Consider the following 16228-nt stretch of genomic DNA (forward strand, 5'->3'; position numbering starts at 1 on the left):
GTAGCAGCTGCCGGTATCTTAACCGCTAACCCGTTCCCTTTTTTTCCCCAGATCCAATTTCCACCAAATTGACGGTTGATCAATTGACATTTCCTTCACGCGTTATTCCCCATTCCTGTCGAGATGCGGCATGATGTGCCGTAGCGTTGGTAACAGCAAACAACTCGATAGAGTCTCCCAGCAAATACACATGTTGCATTCTTGCTCCTCGTTTCTTCTGTCGAAGTTCTTGGAACGGGGCTAGCGTTGCTTCATTCAGCCCATAACACTATTGACGCTAGTTGCAAAGCTTGTCAAGTTTCCCATCATGCCCTAACCTTCTTTGGCCTAACTCGAGGGGCTGGACCGGGCTTCAGCTGTGAGCCCTCACCAAAAGGAGAGATGAACGTGTATCGCTCGGATCACTGTCCGGGTCTTCCCCTGGGCATCCTAAGCAGATGGAAAGAGGTGCCTCATTTCATAAATATCGGCACTCCCTCGGTAACCCCCCACAATGTCCTTTCGTGCCTACTACCGTCATAGCGAAATCCAACTTGACCGTCATTCTTTGAAATCTCCCTATGGCTCTTCTGTGGCTTCCACTCCTTCTGGGGGCGGCACCCCTCGCCCTGGCCACCTGTGCTGACAACTGCGCCCGTGCCTTTAAGGGCGATCGTGCCACCGGCGTGGCTCCGTTCTGTAGCTCTCTGCTCCAGACCACGGTGCTCGCCCCCTCGGGCTTCCCGTGCTATGCCACCGCTTGCACGAGCGGGGATTACGTCGCTCGAGTTAGCAGCGCCTGCTCTTGCATTCTGGCCACAGCCACGTCGCCAACAGTCACCGCCAGCAGCTGCCCGACCCAGTCGACTGAGACGGTCACCGTCACCGCTACTGCCACCGAGGCAGCTTCGACCATCACCTCCGTGTCTGTCGAGCTGTCGGTGACCACGACGGTGTCCATCTCGACTGAGATCTCCACCGCGACCGAGCTCTCGACCGTCACCTCCGTCTCTATCTCCACCGAGATCTCTACCGTCGCGACTACCTGCCCTGCCGCGCCGACCTCGACTGTCTACCCCTCAAACACGTGCGGGCGCTTCGTCAACGGCGACTTCGAGTCCAGGCCGGACAGCGCGGGAGCGTACTACTCCGATCCGATGATGCCTTGGATCCCCTTCCTTAACCAGCAGGGTGGGGCTGGTAGTGCCAACGTGTACCTGTCCCCAGGCTCCGGCCGCGGCGGCAGCACCGCTGCCCAGGTCTACTGCAGCGCGTACGACTTTATGCCGCCGGTCGCGCCCGAGTCGGTCAGCACCGGCATCGAGCAGTGGGCGCATCTCTGCTGGAACCAGCCCGGCTTCAGCTACCAGGTCACCGGTTACTTCCAGAGTAGTGTTCCGGGTGCGGTGGGTCTAGCCATCGATATCGCCGGCTGCCAGAGGACAGGGCCTTGCGAGTCAACCACCTACGTTGCTACGATTACGGAAGCCGAAGACGGCTGGAGCTACTTCGAGATTCCTGCCTGGGCGCCAAAGTCTTACTTTGAGTATTACGCCCTGGTTACGATCAGGAGCGCGCCTGTCAGCGGGACGCCGACGCCGGACGAGTATACTCTCTACTTCGATGACATTGTTCTCACGGCAATCAAGAGCAACGGTGTTCCTGCTTAAGAAGAGGGAGCTGGTGACGGTTCGATCTTGCCGGAACAAATGTCAGACAGCAATGTCTTGCATCTGACATATTTCTGAGGGTATTACGAAGTAGCTAATACATAATCCTAATACTTTCATTCACAAGCAGATGCACAACAAATGATGCATGTACAGTACATCCCCCCCCATATGTGTGACTCCAAGCTCAATTTCACGTCTCACTTCCGCATGCGGATAGAAATATTGACTTGATATGGGGCCAATAAGGCAGGGAAACAGGAATCTCCAGGGCCTGTCCTGCAGGCCATGTATTTCACGCCTAGCTAGTCTAACAATACGGCGCTTCATCGTATTCCCAGGCTGAGTTGCATGTGCAGGTCCTGTATCCACTGGGGCAATACCATGTCATGCGAGTACTGTGCCAGGGGAGGTTTACGTTGCAGCCATGGTTCACGAAGCTTCATCGGCGTACAAGGTACAGACTCGGGAGTCTGCAGCAAATGCAGACTGGGCAAAAGGCAAATGTCAGCAGTGAAATCAGGATAGCACATCGTGTAATCGAGTTCGAGGGAGCTGGGATTGTGCGCAGGATGCAGGGGAGATGGCGAGACATGCAACTTCCAAGCCCCAAATTTGTAGGGAATCGCTCTGGCTCAACGCATCCCCTTGAACTTTCCACGTGGCCAAGACGCAGGGAATGAAGTGGCTATGGCGTAAAACCAGCTGGTACATCAAGCCACAGAGGATATTGGCAGAAGTATTCCGACACGCGGCTTTGTTATCGCAGAAAAAGGAGATGGCAGTTACATCAGACTTCGATTCATCGATGGGTCAAGTCAGGAAGACGGACATGAAGGTCTTCCTCTTTCCAGGCCGTCCGGATATCCGCAAAAGGCCGGGCTGAGACTTGGCCCATGTCTCGCAAGTCCCACGTTTCCTTTGTCCTCTTGAGGTGATGATCTGATTCCGATTACTGACTGGGTCGGTGATGAACAAGGCCGGGCCCCACGCATCAATACGGGCCGAGTTCGCGTTGCAGAATGCTAATAAGCACGTTGGTGCAATGTAGTGCAGTGATCAGCCAGGGTGGAACCGTGGCCAGCTGAAGCATCCCCTCCGGGCTTGGAAGGCCAGGCTTCAGTTGAACCTTCTTAATTGACAATGCCCACGCAAAACAATAGGCCTTCATGGGCGTGAATAATATGGCGAATTCATGGAGAACTAATCAGCTTACCGCAATCTAGATAGCCAACAATATACTGAGCAGCTTATTGCATCTTGAGCAATCAACTGCACCCTGAGCAACCAACTGCCTCCTGAGCACATTCTTTATATTGTCTAGCAGCTATCAACCATGGAACAATCAGGTCTAGAAACACGGCTCTTCAAAGTGTCACAGCTGACTAGTCACCTGGCTAACTTGTAGAACACTTACTGCCAGAGCATGGTGCAGTGAAAAGACAAGTGCTTACATGTATTTCCAATACGGTTTGTTAGAGCCTTGGGACGTTGGTCTCGGATATTCCCCCACCACGATGTTAGGATCTACCTATGTAACAGCTGGTCTCAGGGGAACCCGACAGGCCCCGGCGGCTCCTCGGACCCGAGCCTTGTAACAGTCTAGCTAGGTCGTAGGGGATATATAGAGGTAGCGTGAACCCTTCGTTCGAAGCTAGAAGACTGAGCCTTCCAAGACACATTTCGCCCGCTTTAGCCAATCCAACCTCGAGGTATTAATCAAGACTTGGTGGCAGAAGCTTCTCTTTCATAAATATGGCACGTCTCAAGACTGTGTTTATTGCCCTCTTGGGAATTTCATCGGCAGCAATCGCAACAAGCGTTCAAAGCTATACCAAACATCTTTCAGAGATGACCCGCACGCTCAATCTCAGTAACGTGGTCCATGATACCTCTTCGAATGTTGCCAAGTCAAGGGCAGCGAGCCTCTCCCTCGACAAACGAGACGACCTTGATTGTCTCAATCCTGATGCCAGGGTCGGCGCCGCCAATGTGGAGGACTGCAACAATGTTTGCAGCAACTTCTTGGATTACCCCACCGTCTCCGTGCACATCCTCGCCCTCGATGTTGCTATTTGGGAGCTCGGGGCCTGCCAATTCGGAGTGGCAAATCGCGACCCGTGCAGCCCTACGACTCTCACATTCGGGGTTCTGATATCATACTGCCAGGGAATGCTTGGGGAATGCGTCATTAATGGCCTTGACGGGTACTACCATGTTTCCAGCCGGAATTTGGCTATGACACTTACCGGTGACGGGGCAACACCGCGCTACAGCGCGGGGCCTTGCGCGGACTCGAAGGAAAGTGTCATGGCATAGCTGCGCTAGCCGTCTTCATGGCGACCGAATTTCGATTCGCCGATAGACACGACTGTTTCGTATGTGCAATCATGGAAGCCGTTTATTTCCTTCTTTCATTTTGTTTTCTCGTCGAGGTAGCGGGTTTAGTCTGGATCATAAATATTTTGTTTTTGCCTGATTTGTCGTTGGATGGCCTGGCCAGATTGCGAACTGGTATCTATTAGCTCTAAACCTTTCCGCTCTCTAAGAAGTGGCATTGATGTGTGCAAATCTCCTAAAAACGGTGAGATTTGGTTGTCAAAGAGCCCATCACGATCCGGGGTGTAGCTCTGAGCTTCGATATCGAAATGCAGTTAGGTTCTACCAACAATTCAGACCTGCAGTATCCAACAACTGTACACTTGGTAGGCGCGTGTTCCACTCTACTGGCGCGATCGTTCACGAGTCGTGCCTGTCCCTTTGTGATCGTTTGCATGGCAGCACAGCGGGCTTAGGACCAGCAGCCAACATCGCTCCTTGGATAGCGTTTGCCAAGTAAAGTATTGCCACATGAATACAGATCCGTATATGCACGCGGAAACCCGTACAGTTATTGCCTCCGACTCGTCCCGTATCTAGCGTAAAGACTGCCAGCCTCTGCGTTATGCCCTTTTGTTTTGTTGATCCTGGCTTTTGCTCAACGCTTCGGGACCTCCCAAAACAGACGCAGCCCGGCTTCCCATTTGTCAATTTACGTGCTTTTTAAACCTTTTTCGCCCCCTATTTCCGAATCCAAAGCTGCCTTGTGCACGCCTGATTTCCCATGGAGTACAATAGTAGGGCCAGCTGCTCCTGCTTGACCACCTTTTTTCAGAGTCATCGTTTCCTTGGGCCCCCAGTTCGAGGGCTCACCTTCTCGATTATCTCAGCGTAGGTATGCAAAGCTAAGGGACACTAGGTTGAGCCCATGACAAAAGAACTTACTGGGTGTACAGGCCGAATTCCGTCCATTCCCCATCCCCTCCGTCCATCAAGGAGCCTCGCCCTGCTCTCTCATCAAAACTGCTGCACTGATGCAGTATATCTTGAGCCCGCCATCAGCACATGTCGATTCTAAGAGCGCAGTTATTCATTATGGCGGAGCGCGCACCTCCCGAACTTGTAAGGTATCGCCTCACACTTGGGGCCTGGATTTTCCACGCTGACGACGTATAATAGTTGACTCGAAGAGAACCGATCCCAGACTATGACCTGAAGACGTGCTCACACCGGCATGATATACTCGCAACAGTTGTCGAAGCCGACCGGCGGCGCCCTCTTCCTGTTGTCACGCTATACCACTGGTGTCCGCCAACTGTCCGTGTAACGACCAAAGTCATGCTGTCTCCAGACGTTTTGCCAACAATCAAGGGCTTTACGTCCTTAGGCACCTCCTTTCTTCCAGAATACTCAAATATCTCTAAGACGCTTTCTGACCTCCTAGCGGCAAAACCCTCTGGCCCAGAAACAACGCCTCAACTGCTCCCAGAGCTCATAGGACGGCTTGCTATGCCGGACCAGGGAACTTTTGTGCAATTTTTCTCCTTTCCTGTGTTTAGCAACAGCCCAAACGAGGTTTCCACCGATGGCCTCCTCCCGATGTGGAAGTTGGCAAAGCCTAATAGTATTTACAGTAAGAGAGGTTTCTGGGAGACAGAACTACACGAAGCTCTAGAACACGGAGAATGGAATGCCGGGAAAGACCTGATCTTATTGACAAGAGGGGTCTCGGGACAGACGCTACAAACTATCGGAGATTGTAGAATTCCCAGTTTTGAGCGCTATTCTGCATCATAACTTTTCGAACCTCGAATGTATAAATAATTAGTCAATGAATAATCGGGCAGAATAACATCATGTCTAAATGCTTCCATAACGAGACTCACAGATCTCTGCGGCGAACACTAAAAGTGCAATTAGACCACAAATGCCAGGACTACATCCAGTGTTAAACACCGAGAATGTGAGAAGGAAATTCAAGGAGTATCTAGTCAAAAAGTGTCCACCAAAGTGAAATATAACCAATCTTTTTTCAAGAATCATCGCGTCTCCGCCAGCAGGCTGCAAACAGTGGCCTCTCAAGCCATCAAGCGACGCCCGAAAATGGCTCCAACGAATGATTCTACAATGCCCAGCCTCTCCCCACTCAATTACTCTCGGGGCAGGACGTCTGGAGTACCGATATGTTTGATTCCCTCTCCAGGGTAGACTTCGACGATCTGAAGGACATAGACCATTGCTTCGGGACCTACCTATGTGTAGCACGTACAGCTCAGGGCGTCTTCACATACTCGGGAAGCGGCACCGACACCTACCAAACGCTGGCGGGTATCGGGCTTGTCGCAAGATTTGACCGAGGCTATAAGCCGTGGATCAAGGGGACTCACCGAGAGCTGAGGAAGCTCGGGGTTCTGGACGACAGCAGCAAATGTTCTTTCATCCACAGCCAAATGAGCTCCCCCGAATCTATCTCCTTCTTCACTCTGACTACATGGTATCCTCTTCGCAGTGACACAACTGCACTTCTCAGGGGCTTGGCAAGTCTGGCAGAAGATCTCTTGATTGTGGCCCCTGCCAACGTCTCAGAATCACGGCCCCCACCAAAGGCACCCTATTGGTAAATGTTCCTTCGCTGGATGCATCGGAAGTGTTGTATGATCTACTTGAGACGCACTGTCAAAAGTCAAAAGACTGGTTTCATGATCACGTGAAATCGTGTGCATTTTTTTTATGTTTCCCCCAAGTCCATGCCACTCGCGTGGACTTAGGAGAGGGGATCATCACCTTCACCACCTAGAATATGGGGGGCACTCGCTTTGCGTTCATTTTTGCTAGCTGATTAGCCGTACTGACTGATCAGCTAAGGTAATTACCGCAGACGAATAGATGGCCCCGAGCGTTTTGTTCTGTGCAGGAAACACTCTTCGTTTGCTCCTTCCCAATCCCTGCCGGGGGGCTCAATGTTCCTGTCTGGGAAATGTCGGTCGAGCGTTATTTGCCAGAGATGCCAAACCTTAGCGCCCGAAGGCTCTTAGCCGCAGTTCCGCCCGCACCAGCGCCACTCTGGGTCCACTAGTAGTCTCGCGTTAACCCTGCGTGGAGCAACCCTCTCTTCCAATAGGAACTCATTACCGGAACTAACTGCATGTCATGTCGCAAGCTGGGAGGTAAGAGCGCTCCATGAACGCGCCATGATAATACGAGTGCTAAAGGGGGCGGCAGGCTGCGTTGGCTACAAACAGGAGGGCGCGTGCATACTGCACCACACCGCCCCTGCCGTAATTCTTCAGCACCGTCTTCTTGTGGCCCAACTTTGGGAAGGCGACAAAAGGCGAGCATGCCTTGATGCCTGAGGGAAAATCAAAGTTGACATCTACTGATATTGCGGGCCGTCTTACGATTTGACTTGCGTAGCCCTGCACTTGATGTTGACGTGCATGAAGCCGCCATGATCCCTTGCCCGACTAGGTATTGATGTTGAGGAGCTGCGCTTGCGGGTTGCCTGGTAGAGCAGTATCAGTCGACGCGCATGGGTAAATCGAGGCATACTTGCTGCGATGGATTCTGTATGGACCTGATACACCCTTCCCAAGGCTTAACAAAACTCATCCTTCTCAGGCACCCTCGGAATTTGTCCCCCGACAATCGTCCACCCAGTCCTCGAAGCGCAGATTAACAACATTAGCTCGAATCTTCAGTGGCCTGACGATAACGAAGCAAAGCGACAAGTCTCTGGAAGACATTCGCGGCCCATATGGTCTCAACCTGCTCTTTGATTCAGCCGATCCCTTGGCCGACATTATCTTTGTTCACGGTCTCGGGGGCGGGTCTCGAAAAACCTGGGACAAAGACGGCGATCCGCAGTTATACTGGCCGAAAGAGTGGCTCTCTCGAGACCCGGAATTCAAGCATGCCCGAGTTTACAGCTTTGGATATCCCGCAGACTGGACCGGCCGCCAGGAGTCTGTTCTTAATATCCATGACTTTGCAAATTCCCTGCTCGGCCAGCTCCAGACCTCAACGACCATCCGACGCAGCAGACATGTGGGACATGCCCCAAATTTGCGGGAATGATGCACGTTCTAACTGCTGCAGACGCCCATCATATTCGTTTGCCATAGCATGGGTGGGCTGGTCGTCAAGCGAGTATGTCCCTTCGTTTTGTGAAGATCCGACATATCAACTGATTACCTACTCCAGGCCTTCATCCTTGCTCAAAATGACAAAGCATTCCAAGATTTGGCCAAGAGGTTCGACACCATCTATTTTCTCGCCACTCCCCACCACGGCGCGAGCTCTGCCCGGCTTCTCAGCACGTTACTGAAAGCGACTTACTCCGGAAACCGACCGTTCGTTTCCGATCTCAAACAAGATTCGCCCGCCATCCAGGCCATCAATGACGAATTCCGGCATTATTCAGAGCTGGTGAGACTTTACTCTTTCTTCGAAACCAAGCCGACATCCGTCCTGGGAGTTGGGAATACATATATCGTCACAAAAAGCTCTGCCACCATGCTGCTTCCCAACGAACGCGTCAGCCCTCTCCACGCGGATCATCGTGGCGTTTGCAAATATCTCTCGCCGTCGGACCCGAATTACGTGCTGGTAAGGAACGCCCTCGTCGAGGCTCTAGACCGGATCAACGAGACATGTAAGCAGAGCCTCTTGTTCCCCCTTCCCCTATATCTGGCGCCCTTGCCCTAACACCACTCCAGGGAATGTCATTAATGGCACCGAGGTAAAAGCGCAGAAACGAAAGGTCCGCAACTTCTTGGGCATCTCGAATCAACAGCAACAGTTTCATGTGGACTTTGATGAACCAAGAGTCGATGGATCCTGCGAATGGTTGGCGGGCGTGTCGTCGTTTAGGCGGTGGCGCGATGCCTCGGACCCACGGATGTTCTGGCTCAGCGACAACCCTGGCACGGGCAAGACTTTTCTTGCCAAGTACGTGGTCGACCACCTCAATGAGCTTGGATTCGACCGCAGCTATTTTCTCTTCCGCGCCGGCGACAAAATACATTCGTCACTCGCCGGATGCCTGCTTTCCCTAGCATGCCAGATGGCTGAGAATAACGTCTTCATCCGCGAGAGGTTCCTTGAAATGCACGAAAGCGATATCGAATTTGACAAGGAGAACTTCCAATCGATATGGCGGATTCTTTTCGTCGGTGGTGTCTTTCAGGCGAAGTTGATTAAGCCGCACTTCTGGGTCCTCGATGGGTTGGATGAGTGCACCCACTACTGCGACCTTTTCTCCCTCCTCGCAAAGATCAGCCCAGCCTTTTCTCTTCAAATCTTCCTAACATCTCGACCCAGCCCGGTCTTGCGAGGCAGCCTCAACGGTAACAGCCTGGAGGCAGCAGTCCACGAAGTCGGCCTCGAGACGACATTGGAGGATATCAAACTTTACGTCGAGAACCATGCAGACTTCCCAAGCATCCAAACGGACGCTGGGAGACAAGACCTTCTGTCGATTATCCTGGGCAAGTCTGAGGGGAGTTTTGTCTGGGTCAAACTTGTCCTACGAGAGCTGAGGGGGGCGTTCAGTGTAGAAGCAACTCGACACGTGCTAGAAAGCGTCCCAAAGGGTATGGATCAGATCTACCTGAGGAGCTTGACCCCGTTGTCGAAAGAGGAACAGAGGAGGCCAGCAGCCAAGGCTATCCTGATGTGGGCGAGTACATGCATCCGAACCCTGAATATGGCGGAACTCAAAGATGCACTCAAGATTCACATTAATGAGACGTTTCACAATTTAGAAAATCACATTAGCTGGCTTTGTGGTTACCTGGTCAAGGTTGACGGAAGCTCGGGGGTACAAATGGTGCATGAAACTGCGCGAAGCTTCGTGCTCAACCCCGACAGTGGCTCAGTCATCGCCTTCAGCGAGGCAGAAGCACATGAAGCTTTGGCAATAGTCTGCCTCCGATATCTCAGCAGCAAGGAACTAAAGTCGCCTCGCGGCAGGAAATCACACAGGGGCCACACACCCGCGACAACTCGATCGCCGTTTCTGGACTATGCAGCAACATCTTTCCACGAGCACATCCAGAAGTCTAAGAGCACCAGAGAGGAGATGGTCAACCTGCTTTTTACCTTTTGCAGCTCATCGGCGGGCAATATCCTCACATGGATCGAGCATGTCGCGTCAACCAACAATGATCTCACGGTCATTACAAGGGCCGGCATGTTGATACAGAGCTTCACAGAGCGAATCGCCAGGGATCCCATGCGAAGGACAGACAAATTGGCTGTGATCGATTCCTGGGGTACAGATCTGATACGCGTTGTGGCCAGATTCGGCCGCAACCTGCTTCGGCTGCCTGCTTCCATCTACACTATGATACCGCCAGTCTGCCCCAGAAACTCGGCGCTCCACCGACAATACGGACATTCTCCCAGAGGGATCAGTGTCCTCGGAGTCCCTTCATTACTCGAATGGGGCGACTGTCTCGCTACCATCATTTACCGGCAGAAAGGCAACCGAGCCATGTCTGTCGCTGCCACAAGCAACTACTTCGCGGTGGGAACATCAAGCCATTTCATCAGGCTATACCACACAAATACCTGTCAAGAATTCGGGGTATTTTATCACGGAGAGTTTGTCAAAGTCGTCGAGTTTAGTATGGCTGGTCGGTGGGTAGCGACAGGTGGCAATAAACGTCTTTGCTTGTGGGACATTGGAGCAAAAAAGCTTGCCTGGGAGTATGACATTGGGCGACCCTGCATTGCGATGGTCTTTAGCAGCGAGAACGACATGCTTGTTGCAGCGTGCCATGACAACCAACTCTACTATTTTAACCTTGAGTCAGGGCGACTTGAGGAACGGATGCCATGGTTCATGGACGAGGATTACGCCCAAACGATCACAAATGTTCCAGCAGCTGCAGCGTTCTCAGTCCAGCTGTCCCTGCTTGCCTTTGTCTACCGAGGGGGCCATATCGGCGTCTGGAACTGGGAGGACGATGAGTTTCTTGGGTTCTGCGAGAAGCCGGGCGCCAGGAACAGACTGTGTCCTTTTCACGCATCGTCGCTTGTATTCAGCTCTGCACAGGATTCCAATTCCCTTGCTGCAGCCTATGAGCAAGGCGAAATACTCGTCTTTGACCCTTTCAAAGGCGACGTCAAGGCTCATTACAAGTGTAACGCAGATAGTCAGACCCTCGCATGTTCGCCAGATGGCAGCACGTTGATCTCTGCAGATGCTGGAGGCGTAATACGGATCTTCGACTTCCAGAACTTTGACACCCCGAACCATAAGCTGAGGCTATTGTACATCATATCCGGCTTGGAAGAAAATATCGGTGGGCTGGCTTTCTGCGATAACAAACGCTTCGTTGACATCAGGGGTGCAAAAGCTAAGGTCTGGGAGCCGACCGTGTTGGTACGCCAGGACGCGTCAAACAGCGAGACAGAGGCAATCATTTCGGAGCCGCAGGAGCTAAGCCCGGTCATTGAAGAGATTGATCCTATCACATCTTTGACGGTTCATCCGAATGGCAAGCATATCTTCTGTGCCACTCAGAATGGATTGATCAACGTTTTCGAGACCTCCACAGGCAAACGTACCCAGACTCTTTATGGACATTCCCGTGGCGACCTTATCAGCTGGATGATTTTCGGCGGGTCTGAAGATGATGTCCTTGCAAGCGCCGGCATATCCAGCAAGGTCATCATTCGCCGCGTAGTGTTCAAGCAAAAATGGGTCGTCGAAGCGACTCTCTTCGAGTACCGCATGGGCGAAAGGATCGAACAACTCATGTTCAACCAAGCGGGGACCAAGATCTTGGTTGTTACCACAACCCGCGACATGATATATTCCTTGACGGACAGATCTACCGCATCTGCGTCGTGGGATACGAGGTTGCCTGGCTGCTGGTGCAACGACCCGCGCGACCCCAATAGGCTCCTCCTCTGGGTCAACCAAAAGTTGCGCGTCTTCACATGGGATGGCCTTCGGGAGCTGACACCGGCGTCGGGGATAACGCTCGACTTCGATCTTCCAACCAATTTCGGCATCCAGAGCGTCCACTCAGGCTGGAAGCAACAATTCGTCGCCACTGTCTACTCCGAGGTTGACCGCGCGCGCTCGCACGTCCGCCTCCTCGTCTGGAACGCAGCCGACTTCGACCAGGCCGACCCGACCACAGAGGCTGCCCCATACCCTGCCCTTCAAGCTTACGGCGACAAGGTATCCGGCCTCGTTGGCACCCTCGGCATGATCATTGGCCTGTTCGAGGACCGCTTCTTGTTCCTCGACCAGGAAGGCTGGGTCTGCTCCATCGTCCTCGACGATTCGCCCCCCGAAACCTACAATCGCCATTTCCCCCTCCCATTTGATTGGATCAGTACGAATGATACCCTTCTTCTGGCACTCACCGCCAGGAACGAGATTGTGTTTGGAAAGGGTGACGAGCTGGCAGTGATCAAAAGGGGATTTGCTTTTGCCGAGACGGTGCCGCTGTCCCAGCGTTCCAGGAGGTCTTCCGCCGCGACTTGAGCAGAGATGAGGAGGCTAAAGGGTTGGGATGCAAGAAGATATTATAGGCTCACCCAAGGGCAAGAAAAGCCAATTCTAGAACGCAGTCAACTCATATCGAGAGTGGTTGTGGGCAACGTATACTCATTTGGGCTGTATATTGAAGCGTACTGAAATGGAAAGAGAGGAAGGAAATTCCAGGGGAGCCCAGATTCCATGCCCCTGCAGCTCTCTCTTGGTTATGCAAGGAGAGCTCATTTAACTGCTTATTGGTCAACAGGCAGATATCTATGTATACTTATGCCCCCGTACTTGCTGTCATATGATCCCAATATACTCCAGGACCACTGAGAAAGATACATGTCACCAACCTCAAGTTGTATCGAGGATTGCAGGACTGGGTCCAGCAAAAATATGACGATGAGGAACTACGGACGGCCCCGAGATGATTTCAGGATCATCGGGGATCTGTTGGAGAATGAAGGACTGCATGATTATGGACAGGACGGATACAAGGGAGGTCATTCGATGGATTTGCACGCTTTCGACCACAACATGAGTTCATGATCCTTCTGGCGGGTTTGTTTTGCTAGAATTTCTTGGTCGGGGGAGCCCTGTGAGGCACGTGACCAGAACCACTTGTATTTTTATTATTCTATCCCGTCGATTTGGGCTTTTAGGTAGGTGGTCACCTCCCCGTTCGGCTCACGTGACCCCTCGCCGCTTTGCTTGGTAGGTTACCTTAGGCCGACTCGGCTTGGCTCATAGTCTCGCGTTGGATTTAGATATCACGTGATTAAGATACTAGGTTTGAAGGTCAAGCTAGGCGGCGGAAATTGGCAAGAGTTGCTGTCGCTGTCTATCGCTCTTGCCGTTCGTTGCTGTCTATCGCTCTTGCCGTTGCTATCTATCGCTCTTGCTGTCGCTATGGCTCAAATAGTAACGACCCCTTCATCACGTGATAACCCGTAGCTTCAATCCGCGCCTTCACTTCTTCAGCGGGCTCCACTTTTAGGGCTGACAAGACGGGACGCACGTCTACCTTACCTACCTAAGTCTTTAACCTCCCCACCCTCTCGTCAAACTTTCCGACTCGTCAATCCCGCATACCCCTCTGCCTCAGTGCGCGCGTCTATCTCTGCGCGTTCCCATCTCTCAATCTTGGCGTCTTCTGACGCTTGCAGCTTCTCGATACGTTTCCCGTCGCGGTATACATCACCAGGTGTTGCCGTCGAATTCACAAGACGTCCTGTCTTCCGTGTCCTAGGTTAGTCTATGCTAACCGTAACGGCGCACCTCTGTCGTCAGCCCTGCTAATCGGTGTATCAAGCCTCTTGAAACAAAATGTCGACTCCAGCCAGCCAGGCGACGAACCCCGGCAGGGGTGGCACGCAAGAATGTGCGCTGCTTTACGCAGACCCGACGGCACCGCCGCGGGCCACCACTACCGACATTGTGTTCTTCGACGAGTCCGGCCAACCCAGCTCCGTTCTGGTGATCGCTTTTAAGCTGCATGTCGGTACTTGGACCTCGTCGGCCGAAGCGGTTTCTGATGAAATGCTGGTGGCGCTACCAGCACGCGAATCCGCCAAGGCCCAGACGATGGGCCTTTTGCGTTTCACTCCAAGCGACGATCAAAAGCCATCCGTCGAGGGCTACGGATTACCATTTATTGCCCGGGATGACGAGGACGATCGAATCGTCAACCACGGCGAGCTTATTGAGGGCGTCAGGACCCTCCGCGACATCTGCGTCCAGACAGAGCTCATGATTCTGTTTGCAGGCATTATCCTGCTCCCAAGAGGAAGAGACCAGTTCAGCAGGGATTTCCCCGAACCGGTCCTCAAGGTCTTCCCTTACAGCATAGGGTAAGTTCTCGCGTTGTCATTGTTTCGTTGACGCTCCTGACGTGCTTATAGGGAGTGGTCGATGGAAAGCTACCAGGAGGAAGTCCCCAAGTATGCTCACAGCCTTCCATACGACACCAGTTACAGGTTCGATAATCACCAAGATTACTTGACGGCCCTCAGGGCGTCATCCAAGACGTCTTCCACTTGGCAGAGGATGTCGAAGCTATCCGCCGCAGGGCAGGGGCGATTAGGTATTTGGGCAGGGGCGATCAGCTATTCAGGCAGTGATACCAACGCAGATCCGGTGCGGATCTGCCACGAACAGCGGGCCAGTCTTCGCGGTGACGCAGAGGACAAAGACCACGACCAGTCCTTCCCGCCCTTGGAAGGAGTCCGTCGTGTTGACGACAACATCACGGCAGGCGGTCTGGTTGTGCCTCTTGAAAGCCTGCTGTAGCTTGCCAAGGTTACTCCTGTACGGAGTAATCACGACAACGTCCGACCCCTTCAGACCAGGGTTGGCTTCCAACATAGCCTCGATGATCGTAATGGCTGTGAAATTTTGTACCAGGTCATATCGTGGCCCGGTATCCTCGTCCAGAAGGCACTCCGAGTTAACGCAGTCGAAGAACAGAGGCAAGATCTTACCCGGTGGGCAAGGAGGCGCTTGGTACTTCGTACGTACCCATGTCTCTATCCTAGTGAACTCGGTCGGGGTAGGCAGCCAGCGAGGTCTTCTCGGCGTACTTGAAGTCCGGGAAGTCGTGGTATATAACGTCTCGAGTGACGTCGAAGAAGCCAGAAACGGTGCGGAATTGGACGTTGAGAACGGTTTCGATCGCGCATCTTGTCGTCGGCGGGTTTATTGGAGCGTGGAAGTTCTGAGATTGGCTTTTGTACAATAAGGCTGCCAAGCAGAGAGCCCAAGCTCAGGGTACGTCCTCCCTCTGGTGCTCTTGATTTGCCATGCCAGCCGGTTTTAGCTGATGGTTTATGGCAGACAGATAGAGCTGCTCAAAACCGAGGTGGAAGGGCTCAAGACGCAGATCAGAGAGCTCACATCGAAGGTTGGAAATCCCAAAACGGAGGGCGGAAACCTCGGAACGGATATCAGAGGGCTTGAAGGCCAACTTGGCAATGTGCGGAGAGAAATCGGACGGCTCGAAGACCGGATAAACAATGTGCAAGCAAGCTTGCCACAATGGCCGGTTGACCGAAATCAAGAGGTTGGCCACCTCCGTCGAACGATTAACCGGAGCCAGAGCCGCCTTGAGGGTACTCTCAGCACCCATATTGTCTGGCAGGCCGTCAAGCAGCAGCAGCTAGACATCACCATCGAGAGGACCAAATGCAAGTGCAAGGAGACCGCCCCCACGTCCCCGACACGCACCCCATCGCCACCCTCCTCTCCCCAGCCGAAGCCGTCCGATAGCAAGGCGGGAAATTTGCCCGCGGCTGGCGCGCGAATGTCCAAGGGCGCGGCCCCCCCCCCCAGAGACGGGAGACCAGGACCCCTGACAAGGGGGCGTTCTATTAGGACTTTGGCTGACAAGGGGGCGTTCTATTAGGACTTTGGCAAGTTGGACGTGTATTGTGTTTTTGCACCGTGTATTACTAGGATCTGTTGCCCGCAGTGCAGTTTTTGGCAGCTAGGAGGTTGAGCTTATCTCTGCGGGCAGGTGCAGTTGGCCATTCGGGCAGGGGGTCTTGGAGCAAGCGACTGCGACTGTGACGGCAGTGTCGATGGCAACAGGAACAGAGACGGCAACAGCAACATAACGGTGACAGCAAGAGCATTTTAGCAATGGCGACAGCGACGGCTAACCAAATGTCCCTGCCTCAACAGTTAAATGCCCCTGCCTGAATAGCTGAATGCCTCTACCCGAATAGCTGAACGCCCCTGCCCGAATACCTAAGTAACGGTTGCC

The 16228-nt window shown here is 53.0% G+C and overlaps 5 protein-coding genes across 5 annotated transcripts; all 5 read left to right on the forward strand.

The window, feature by feature from the left end:
• Positions 1-560: 560 nt before the first annotated feature.
• Positions 561-1649, forward strand: QBC33DRAFT_554195 (uncharacterized protein; the record flags this gene model as incomplete). Its single annotated transcript, XM_060429485.1, has 1 exon — positions 561-1649. One exon carries the CDS (start codon positions 561-563, stop codon positions 1647-1649), a length of 1089 nt encoding a protein of 362 aa, XP_060288964.1.
• Positions 1650-3500: 1851 nt separating this feature from the next.
• On the forward strand, positions 3501-3968 carry QBC33DRAFT_554196 (uncharacterized protein; the record flags this gene model as incomplete). Its single annotated transcript, XM_060429486.1, has 1 exon — positions 3501-3968. One exon carries the CDS (start codon positions 3501-3503, stop codon positions 3966-3968), a length of 468 nt encoding a protein of 155 aa, XP_060288965.1.
• Positions 3969-4769: 801 nt separating this feature from the next.
• On the forward strand, positions 4770-5813 carry QBC33DRAFT_608185 (uncharacterized protein). The gene is made up of 3 exons (XM_060432351.1): positions 4770-4863; positions 4925-5090; positions 5148-5813. The coding sequence occupies exons 2-3, from the start codon at positions 5034-5036 to the stop codon at positions 5763-5765; spliced, it is 675 nt and encodes a 224-aa protein (XP_060288966.1). The 5' UTR covers positions 4770-4863; positions 4925-5033; the 3' UTR covers positions 5766-5813.
• A 1350-nt stretch (positions 5814-7163) lies between these two features.
• QBC33DRAFT_522392 (uncharacterized protein) lies at positions 7164-12651 on the forward strand. Its single transcript, XM_060426536.1, has 5 exons — positions 7164-7534; positions 7587-8012; positions 8064-8114; positions 8169-8619; positions 8684-12651. Exons 1-5 carry the CDS (start codon positions 7526-7528, stop codon positions 12469-12471), a joined length of 4725 nt encoding a protein of 1574 aa, XP_060288967.1. The 5' UTR covers positions 7164-7525; the 3' UTR covers positions 12472-12651.
• A 1143-nt stretch (positions 12652-13794) lies between these two features.
• QBC33DRAFT_554198 (uncharacterized protein) lies at positions 13795-14757 on the forward strand (the record flags this gene model as incomplete). The annotated part of the gene is made up of 2 exons (XM_060429487.1): positions 13795-14318; positions 14370-14757. 2 exons carry the CDS (start codon positions 13795-13797, stop codon positions 14755-14757), a joined length of 912 nt encoding a protein of 303 aa, XP_060288968.1.
• Between the last annotated feature and the right edge of the window lie 1471 nt (positions 14758-16228).

Source organism: Phialemonium atrogriseum, assembly GCF_030411735.1.
Source record: "Phialemonium atrogriseum strain 8032-3 unplaced genomic scaffold QBC33scaffold_1, whole genome shotgun sequence".
NCBI lineage: Eukaryota > Fungi > Ascomycota > Sordariomycetes > Cephalothecales > Cephalothecaceae > Phialemonium > Phialemonium atrogriseum.